The sequence below is a fragment of the Lagopus leucura genome, unplaced genomic scaffold (assembly GCF_019238085.1).
Source record: "Lagopus leucura isolate 7727_CA_CO unplaced genomic scaffold, USGS_WTPT01 Super-Scaffold_100021, whole genome shotgun sequence".
Taxonomy (NCBI): domain Eukaryota; kingdom Metazoa; phylum Chordata; class Aves; order Galliformes; family Phasianidae; genus Lagopus; species Lagopus leucura.
The window spans coordinates 5,278,645-5,289,627 of NW_024962274.1; the positions used below are offsets into that span (position 1 = coordinate 5,278,645).

General features: G+C 35.9%; 1 protein-coding gene across 2 annotated transcripts in view; it reads left to right on the forward strand.

Annotated features, from left to right (window-relative positions):
• Nucleotides 1-9,540, forward strand: part of PCOLCE2 (procollagen C-endopeptidase enhancer 2) — a 49,241-nt gene extending 39,701 nt beyond the window's left edge. For both annotated transcript variants that reach the window (XM_042878076.1, XM_042878075.1), the window contains exons 6-9: nucleotides 2,108-2,262; nucleotides 4,412-4,495; nucleotides 5,883-6,050; nucleotides 7,644-9,540. In XM_042878076.1, the coding sequence (XP_042734010.1) occupies nucleotides 2,108-2,262; nucleotides 4,412-4,495; nucleotides 5,883-6,050; nucleotides 7,644-7,780 (544 nt within the window). In that variant the 3' untranslated portion in view covers nucleotides 7,781-9,540. The remainder of the gene's footprint in view (nucleotides 1-2,107; nucleotides 2,263-4,411; nucleotides 4,496-5,882; nucleotides 6,051-7,643) is intronic.
• Nucleotides 9,541-10,983: the final 1,443 nt, after the last annotated feature.

Genomic DNA, 10,983 nt, shown 5'->3' on the forward strand with positions numbered 1-10,983 from the left:
AGGTAGCCAGAAGTAGCTTCCTAAACCACCTCTCAGCTGTGGCTCAGCATCTATCCCCAAAGCAGGTCAAAGCTGTACACTGGTCTGCCAAAGTTCTAGTGGGCTTCACGACATAGACATTTTAGTATGGACTTGGACTTTAGTATGCAACAGGCAAATAAGGGCAGAAGTCTGGGCTCAGACCCAGGCCACATAGCTTAGAGATGAGATTTCCTGTTAGAGAATGTTAGAAGTGTACTGACAGCCAATTTTAGGACTGCTTACTAACCTGATCCAATACAGAGCTTCAACACGGTCACTTTCCCTTGCTGAGTAATATATAGACAACTTATGTAATCAGTGAAGATCAAGTGTGTCTCCTGGGGGTTTTCCACTAGCTGCAAAAGGCTCAGCATAGTTTACCAGAAAAACAGTATGGACCAAACTCCTGTAGCAAAAGAAAAGCAAACCATGTTGTGTAAACTGAATAATGAAGGAAGCCTTCTATAAAGAATATTAGCTGCCTATCTAACTCAGCAATTATGCAAGTTGAAATTCACTAACGAACGGTTACAAATGATGTAACATGGCATTCTGTAACAGAAACAGCATACTTAAGTATGAATAAAGTGAATACCTTGAACTTACTTGATGGTTACAGAGATGAACCCAGATCCAATCGTAGAGCAGCTAGCATACAATGTAACCACATACCTGATTCCTAATTACAATTAGTATGAAATATAAATGAATAGTATGTGTAATAACATTTTATTAGGAGAAAAAAAAACAAACAGCAACAAAACCAGCACTTGAGATTAAAAAAGATACTTAAAAAAATACACGGGTCAAATTTTTCAGATTGTTTGGCTTTTTATATCCAGTATTCAGCAAGCGGACCAAAGTTTCCCTACAGCTGATAAGTGCCCTCCTAATACCAAAGCCTTTATCAGTGCTGTGGTAAGAAAATTACAGTCTGTTCATTTACCACAGTAATAGTAAATCTACAGAATTTCAGATAATTATGCACTTTTGTGTCAGCTTGCTAGGGGCTGAATCTGACTTCTGTAATACTTGCTGAAAAGGAAATGGAAAAAAAAAAAAGGAGTTAATCATAAATTTTTATAAAGTTAGAAAGTGTTATGGAAAGTTTTGAAGAACTTCTGCCCGAAGCTCATGAACACTAACACAAATTCTGGAAGGAAGCAAGACGGTCATTTGAGTGAAAATACATCTTACAACCATTTTCCACTTTCTTCTCTCAAGTTCTATCTGCCTGTATATTCTATTTTCTTTTTTCCAAACAAAACGTGGTCTTGCTTGAAAACACTGGCATTAACAGATATTAATCAATCACGCTTAGAAGAATGAGCGTTGTGCTCCTTTGCTAGAGTTGCATGCCATACAATTTTCTCTAGTGGAAGTCTTCAACAAAGCCTACATCCAGAGTTAGTTAGCATCACAGCAGGTACTACAGTTTATGAACTAAAAACTAATACGCTGACAAGCACTTGTTAATGACATTTCAAATCCTAACAAAATAACACCACTAGCTCTGTAAGGCCTCCAATATAATATAATAAAAATCCAATCTCTGGCAAAATACAGCCACACAGAAGTAGCAACCCAAAATATTTTTAGTGGTTTTACTGAAGAATTCCAGAGTTCCACATCAAATTCATTTCCGTCAGACCTTCCAAATACATAATACACTTTCCATTAAACAAAAACGAACTGCAACCCAAAAACATTTACTCAACTCTGCTACATGCTGAGGATTCCTTTAACATATTTTCTCACTGTATTAACCTGTCCCCACGAAATGAAATTCCAGAAGTGAAGTCCGCAATGAAGTCACACAGAAGAATTTGAAGATATTTATACTGACATAACCCTCAGGAATCAGAGGTTTTCATGATTCAACAGAATGAGTTTCACAATCACAGCATCAGGGTCAGACATGCTAGCAAAAGGAGCGTGTACTCTAGCAGTAGGGGCAGATATTGCATTCACATCAGAAATAAACTCAAAGCACAATCTCTTTTCTTTTGTGTAAGAATGCTATTCATGGTTTTTTTTTGGTTTTGACATTAAATCTAATAAAAGTTATTTTGTTTTTCCACCCCAGGCCTATTGTATCTGAGAGAAATGAGTTGTTCATTCAGTTTTTATCTGATTTAAGTTTAACAGCTGATGGTTTTATTGGCCATTATAAATTTAGACCAAAAAAGTTACCCACAACTACAGTTCCACCTACTACCACAACAATCCCTGCTACATCAGGTAGGTTTTTTTGGCTTTATTTGATTGTAAAACTGATTTATTCCAGAAAGAGAGGGTTAGAAAAATGTAACATGAAGCATATTAAAATCGGTTTTGTGGTTTGTTAGTGCTTAAAATGTTGAAGGAATTAATTAAAAATTAATATACTCAAGAGAGCATGTAGAATCTACTCAATATTATTAACAGGAAATCTCTCCGGTTCACTGTAACAGTTACTTCAGATAAGAGAATATTATCATCTCTTCTCAGCATTTTGACAGCTGATGAGCAAACACCTTTTACCAAATTCCTCAGAACAATGAGCAATTACTTTTTTTTTTTTTTTATAGGAAGGTCCACATATTTCCATAAATAATTTTATTTTAAAAAAAAAAGTTCTTCCAGACAAGCCAATTTGTAAATATTTCTCTTCATTTACTTATTAAGATAAAGCAACATTGCTATTTAAACCATCTGAGCCCTCTTCACGTTTTCTGAGCGTCCTACCAACAGACCCTCTTCTCTCAAAATGGTGTTTATTCAAAAACGTTCAGGGGCAGAAATTTATAACAAAATATGTCAGACTAAAAATAATCTTTTATATTTAAGATGAAACAGCACATATGAAAGATCAAAGGAGGATTTCTCTGAAGGCCTTGCCAAAACTACCTCATTACTGAGGTTCTGAAGGGATAAAGTCTTAAAGTTTCCATAACCTGAATGAGAGGTTTAAGATACAGTTATAGCACAAAACCAAATTATTCATGATGTTTGGCATCACAACCTAATTTGTATTTAAAACACGTCAGAAATCAGGACAGTAATGGCTTTCCATAAGAAAACAAAGAAACTGCGGTGCTTAAATACTGAAATATATTTAAAATAGATTTTAAAAAGCAGTATAAAAATGAAATCACAGTGAACTGCAAATCATCCTGATGGAACTGACAGTTTGGTAATAAATAATTCAGCTCTTTTTCGTTATAAAGCACTTCATAAAGTTGTTCCTTCCAACACTTGGTCTCAGTTAATCCAGGCTGTCACCTGTCTCATGCTGCAGCCTTTCTACAGAGGCCTATCGAATACCAAATGAAGACCCCATTAAGATGAAACAAAACAAAAACTACAACAAAAATCCCACATCACTAAGCGTGGTTCAAGTATTAAGCCTGAGATTCAAAAGGCAGAATAGCAAATATGAAGATCTAACCATTGTGGACCTGCACTGAAGGCAAAATTTCAGCATCATTCATTTGAATTTTAGAAATCTTATTTTTGAACCAATTTATACCATTAGCAGATAAGTAGAAATATAAATAAGAACTGGTTGGAAAATTGGCCAGAAGGTTTTTCAGAAAGAATAGGCTGAGTAAGACTTCTGCAAAATACTTCCTTCTAGAGAAAAATAAAGCAAAGATATTCTTCACAACTATTTTAGGGCATTTTTGTTTATTTTAAATAAATGCATTTATATAAGTTGTCTGGGTTTATTATTGTTCTAATCTCTCCATCTCTCATCTCAAACTTACCAATAATTTGAACAATCTGAATGAAGTGCAGAGACTGTTAATGTCCACTCCAGTGGTAAGCAGGAGAGAGGGAGGAATGTATTTACTTGTCTTTAAACAAAGCACTCAGCTTCAGAAAGGAAATGTAAGTCAGTGTGAAGCAGCTGTTGCCTCCAATATTAAATTCTTCACACATTCTATTGTGTTTCAAAATGCCATCTTTCAAAATTATACAGAACATATCACGAAGCAGTGTAAAAAATGTAGAAAAAAGGTAGGAATTTGAACTCTGCTCTCTTTCATCACAGTACAGTAATTTCAGATATAAGTCTACCTGCTCTCTCTGAAGTAAGAATTACCGTAATACCATAAGACTTTAATGGACTACTATGGCTCCAGAGCAATAGGCAACAACACTAACAACTTGCACATTTAAGACCACACTACAATCAAATGCAAATGTTCTGTGAGAAATCCCACTGTATAATGCCATTAATGTACAACGTAGCTGAAATGCATGGAAAGAAGCGGAGGTGATGTCAGAAAAAGGGGACACATCATTATTGTGATATTACCAGATCTACTTAGCATGTATATGTTTTTAAGCATGCTACTTGCATTTGTTTGAAAATATCTTTTAATTTCTTCTTTGTTCTTCAAAGTTTCAAAACCTACAGTTGCCCTGTGCCAGCAAAAATGTAAGAGGAGTGGGACTCTAGAAAGCAATTATTGTTCAAGCAACTTTGGTAAGAAAGTTTGTTTCTTTTTAATTAATTGTTGCTTGGAAATGTATACACTGCTGGGAGTTTTACCAGATGTAGTTACGAATGATCCTTAATATATTGGTGATATTTTTACATCCTCTTACACGTGTATTTGACATTAGTATGCCTATCATCAAAACACTGGAAATAATCCCAAAAGAGGCACTGCATTATGACTGAACAGATATATCTGCTCTAAAAATCACATCACTAAATATAGGTCAGCTTCCAATAGGAAATACTGATTCAATTACTGTAGTCATCTCATTTGTCTGTCATCAGGGAATTTTATGCCACATTTTATGCCATAGCTGCTGGCTATTTCACAATTCAGCCTACAGATTCCCAAAACATTTTTAAGACTTCAGAAAGCGTGGAAGCTTAAAAGCACTGCTTTCCATGCTCAAATCACTGATACAGCAAACAACCCTCTCTATATTTGAATGGCATTGTCACTTATAATTTCTTATGTGTCAGAGGCATTTCCCAAATTAATACTGGGAGCTTCTCTGACCCTTTATAACCTTTATTACCTTATACCATTTTAGATGGAACAGCTTAATCCCCTGTACAATCAACAGGTGGAGAAACAATATGTGTACAGAGGTGAGGCTAAGTAGGATTACCGTAGCAGAAAGATAAATGAAAAATGCTCACCGGTGCTGTAGGCTCACAATAAACTGGATCTCCCTCCAGAAAGAGATCCTTCCTTAGTGGCAGTCAGCACTTAAATGGGATCTCAGAGAGGCACAGTCAGGCTCCACCCCTTCAGGTATCACAGGTGAATTGCCTTCAGCTGTGCTCCCACTGCTGACTCATTGCTTGCCTCAGGTGGTCAATCAGAGGTTCAGGCCATTATCAACAGTTCCCATACAATTCTCTCACAACTTAATAATCTAATTCTCTCTAATTTTATAACTAAACCCATGAGATTGGAGGTAGTCTGCTGTTTCAGGAAAGCAGGGGCAGCTTTGCATCATTTTGCTAGAAAAACAGTTTAGGGTTGTGACTGCACCCTGATGCAGAATGCAGACACTGCAGCACCAAGTCGTCACCACTCTTGACCACCAGCCTTGTTTAATACACAACCAGTACAGGCTTCCCCATGTCAGAACAAGCAGGAAGAAAAATCTTACTGACCACACCTCAGCTGTTGTGGCTGACAGTCACTGCCACTATACGAAACTTGTTTTTTCTCCCTTGGCACTGGAGTAATAAAAATCACTTTCCTTCTCACCTTTTGCCAAATTGCTGATGACACCCACCTTTCCAGTATTGTTTGCATCATTTTTAAGAGCAAATATCTTGTTTCTGTGGTCCATCAAATTGTAAAAAATAATTAAAATGCATCAAATGTGATTTCTTCTAGTAATAACTGGAACTGTAATCTCAACAACAACACGCGCTGGAAGCTTGCATGCAACAATATCAATCATTAATGTATACAAGGAGGGAAACTTAGCGATACAACAAGCAGGAAAGAATATGAGTGCTAAGATTATTGTAGTATGTAAGCAATGTCCTCTCATCAGAAGAGGTAAGTACAGCCAAATAACTGCTTTGTGTTTTTGTAAAAGACAACAGTTTTGAGAACTACAGTTTGAAATACAACCACAAATATCAGTAAAATTACAGTAACTGATTCGATAATCAGCTACTTGTATTACATGGAATCAATTTAAAATACAAAAAACATACAGGCTTATATAAATAAAATTTAAGAATGCAATAAAGTATTAGGCTTTCTTAGATCAAGGGACTTTGAAAAGATGTTTTAAAAGCTCATGTGATATAAAGTAAAATCTGATTTTGCTCGCCCAGATGAAACTCGGTTCTGTTTTGTTTTTACATATATAAATTTTGGATTGCATGCAGTTATTCAGAGTGGAAAAACAAAATCATGCTAAACTTGAAAGAACAGTATGTGACAGCACATGAAAATGTAACTACTTCTGCTGCTTCTCTTCCTGTATCCCTTTACCTATTCTACATCTGCAAACAGCTAGTATTTCTACAGCTATCAAACTGTTATATGGAGTGGAACAGAGATTTCCAGTTAACTATAACAAAGGCTACTTATATCATATTGTAAGAAATATACTCTCTCATTAAAGTAACTAAGCAAGAAATGAAATAGTAGTCAGGTCTGCTTCCTGAGTAAACAGGTAGAACAGGAGAACATAGAGCCATAGCAGGAAACAGTCAAAATAATTTAATAAGCATCCAAAAAGACCCTGTTGCTGCTGATACTTAAGTATATTAGTTCTAAGTGGGCAGTATCAAAGTGAGCATCCTTGTCAGAAACTTGCTTTTGCTTTTACCTTTGTTTCTTCAGAAATCAGACATCTGTCTGGGAGAAAGAAGAGTATCCTTAGAACAAATTGTCTCCTTTTAGGCAGATTGGGTCCAAACCACACACTTCAGTTTCTCTACCTAAATATTCTACCTCTGAATTATTTAATAGCCATTACATAATATCTAAACTTTCTACATTTCTGTTTAACCCCCTACAACATGACTCTTTCCTGTCTGAGGCCTTGCAGATCTCTAACTCTTCTCAGCCATGCAAACACTCAAATCCATCTGATTGCCTCAAAGTCAGGGCTTATCACACGCCAAGCCCACCTTGCTTACCTGACTGCCACTCTATATTCCCAGACTGTATTTATGCCCTTGAAGAAGGAAAAAGGCATGAAAAGACTAAAGAGCATTATACTACAAGCTGAGTGTATGAGAAAATATCCAAAAATTAATCATTAATAATTAACATATCCAGATGTTAGTAATTAATTGATCCAGTGTTTATTCTGCATTTCTAATGTTTATTAAATAAATTAATGTTAATATTAAATAATATTAATATTAAATACAGACTGTCAAATGAACCTGAAAAACATCTGCAATGCATTTAGCCATACAATAGGTATGTATTTAGCCATGGACCTGTTTGATTTTTATGTAATTGTAATTTGTTGCGTAAGTACAAAATGGATAAGGAAGTATATATATGCCTTGGGTAGGAAAGAAAGCACAGTAAAGACATTGGCAACAGAATATAAACCACAGATAACTCTGCTTACCCAACCATGTCTTAAAGGTCTGTTCTATAATATCAAACTCTCTTTTGTAGGTTTGAACTACATCATCATGGGCCAGGTAGAAGAAGACGGCAGAGGCAAGATCTTTCCGAACAGCTTTGTCATGAGTTTTAAGACTAAGAACCAAAAGATCCTGAATGCCTTGAAAAACAAAACATGTTATAACTAAACTCTGCATCTGCATTCTATCATTTCTCTTGGAAAATAATTTTCACTTAGTTTAAGTCATGAAAACACAACCACAAACACTAAGACTGTGGTCACCCTTTCCACACTTCTCCCATCCCAGCCACCAAAGCACAATCCTGACACAAAATTACAAATCCTAAATCTTAAAGTTGAAGATCTGCAGCACAACCTTCTGATCTGAAACACACCAAATTTGTAATTTGGTTAATTTATAATTGTCCATTTTTTAAGGCGTATATATGTAAAATAAGAATTTTAAGTGCAATATTTATAGTAACTCATTTAACACTGCTTTTTTCTCTTAAGTTGTTTTATTACATAGATTCTTGCATTATTATCTGTGCTTAATAAAATATTTTAAGATTAAATCATAAACCAACTAGTTGTTCATTATGTGTAAAGTAGGGCAGACATTGAAGTCATTTTTTTATTACTTACGTGTTTTTGATGTTCTGGGTCTTGCATAGTATGACTGACACTGTACCTTCTTGATGATTAAGGGACTGAATTTTCTTCCATCGCAGCCAGTGAATCACTGATCTGACTAGAACCTGCATTTACTTTTCAACTGTTCAACAGTACCATGCTTTTCTCTACTTATGACCATGCTATACTAAGTAATGTCACTATTAAATTCTGTAATCATAGAAGAGAACAGAAGTAATTAATTCAGTGGCAGTAAAATACACATGCAAATGGTTTCAATTTTTGTCTCCACTGTGAAAGAAAAGACAACACAACAATACTCAGTCTGACACCACTAGTGCAAATAGCAGAATGTATGTCTAGAGAAATTTGTCACATTTTCTGTTGTATAGAGTCAGATGTTATTCTGAAAATGAAAGGCTGAATAACCAAAAAAAGGAATAAAAACAGATTATAGGTAAAGATTAATACTGAGAAATTGAACAGTTTGATCAAATTGGGTAAAACAAGAAACTAAAAAAACGAAAGGGAACAGAATCATGGATCCATTTAAGTGCTTGTTTTCCTTGTGTGTAAATATGATAGAGTTCTTTTGATAATCTGTGACCACGTAGAGGAAACTGCAATGAAATACAGTCCCTATTAGAAGCACTCACTGGTTATTTAATTAGGGCAACAGGGATTGCCATTCTCCTTCAATTACTGACTCTCACATGAAATGCCAAGAGGTACTGCCATGGTGCAGCTTGCTAACACAGCAGCATGCGTTGTGAAGATTTAATGGCTAGCTAGGCAGAAGACAAAAGAATTGCAGGGAGGCTCAACTGTACAAAAAAGCTGTGCTGGCAGCTGATGTCAAACAGCTCAGCAGGGCTGTAAACACATTCTACAGACTAAGATTTTGACTTACTGACTGAACCAAACAGCATTTCACTGTAGAAATAACATTTGTTTACAAACCAGATGCAGTTCTGTAATTTTCAAATTGCAGTTTTAGGACTTGTTTTCCAGTATCAGTTCTTATCCAAATTAAGGGGCTTCATACATTGATTGTTCTCCCTGTGTTTCCCAGCAGCAGCCTGGGGAGAAGCAGTGTGGAAATCATGCTTAGAACTGTGTGGAACTACAATGATCTATTTTTATTTATGATTACAAGACCATCTGTCATGCAACTTTTTTCATTGCAGCAAGAGTCTGGCAGCCTGCTCCTCCTCTCCAAAACTGTATGCAGAGAAAGTTCCTGCCTGCCTGCTCTTCTCAACACCCTCCTTCTATTGTAAATTCCTTGACAAAATAAAATATATCCAAATGCCATTTAACTTTTTTGATGTAATTAATCTAGAATATTTCCCAGGACTGGCAAACTTTGCAGTTTAAGGGATATGTGAAAACCACTTTAATACACTCTCTTCACCTGCACTCAGTGCATGTGTAATCTGAATGGATTCCCTCCTGCTACATGCTCCTGTTTGGAAGGCCCAGGCTTTACAGAAGTCAAAGCTCTGACAGCAGCAGTCCTGGAATAGGAATCAGGAGCCAGGATTCAGGAAGCGCGGTGCAGTACCAGTTTACTCAAGGGAGGATCAGTCACAAAACAGAGCCAGCAACTTCCCAAAGTGACACTATTTGAAATCAGATCCAGTGACTGGATTTCATATGCTTGAATTTTTGCAACCTGCAAACAAATCAAGATTATTTAACAACAATATAATTTCTAAATCACTTCAACAGTAGTGATGTTCAATAATTATTTCAACAAGAGAATCAAATAGTCAGACTTTCATTAATGTTTTTGACCTCCTGCTGTAAATGGAGGTAGCATGTTTCCATCTTTTTAATATGTAAAATGTTAAAGAAAAATTAAATTCAGCAAGCCCTTAAGACAAAAAAGATATTAATGTGAAAGAACAATCAAAGTTTTTCAGTAGTCTCAAAAAAAGCATTTAGTCTTTCCATGACTTGCACTGAAGTTTGTACAATGAAATTCTGAATCTTACAGCCAATGAAATTCAATCCAACTTCTTCAAACTTTTTTGTTTTTTAAATAACACCACATTCTAGTAGAACCAGTGCTTCATTTAAGGCATGACAGGTAGGATGCATGGCTTAAAAGAACAGATTTGAAAAGAGATTAAAAGAGCTGCTGACTTCACTTCCTCTGTCAATAAGAGAAAGCAAAAGAAACTTATGGAAAGACTCCAGTGGCACAACTAAACAAAACTGGCAATCTCACACAAGGTAGGTGGGACGAATGTCATGCCCTGTAAGCCCCTGCTTCTGTTTTTTTCAGGAGCAGGTCTGATAGGGACAGGTAATGGACTGTGTGACATATACTTGTCCCCTCAAATAAACAGCTTGATGAAACCACAGGAAGCCTTCATCAGTTAAATCTGTTAGGAGCTGAAATTCGTAAGATCAAGACCTAGAATACTATTTGGGGTATTTTTATGTATATACATTTTTTGCCTCATTTTGTTGCTGCTGCTTAGCCTTTGACATCCCAGTTCAAATAAGAGTTTTGTCTTTGCATGTGTCTAAAACTGTTCTGTGTGCATATGGGAGATCTCAGAGCTCCATCATTTGGGGACCAATTCTGGAACAGCCAGTATGAAAATGCCAAATTAGGACAGATAAATACATGTTCAATACACTTGTATTAGGAAAATCTGGAGGATAAGACAAGATCAACTCTGTAGTGTGAAGCACTCCATACTGATTAGCATCCAAGAAAACAAGAAGCTTACAACAGCCTTCAAA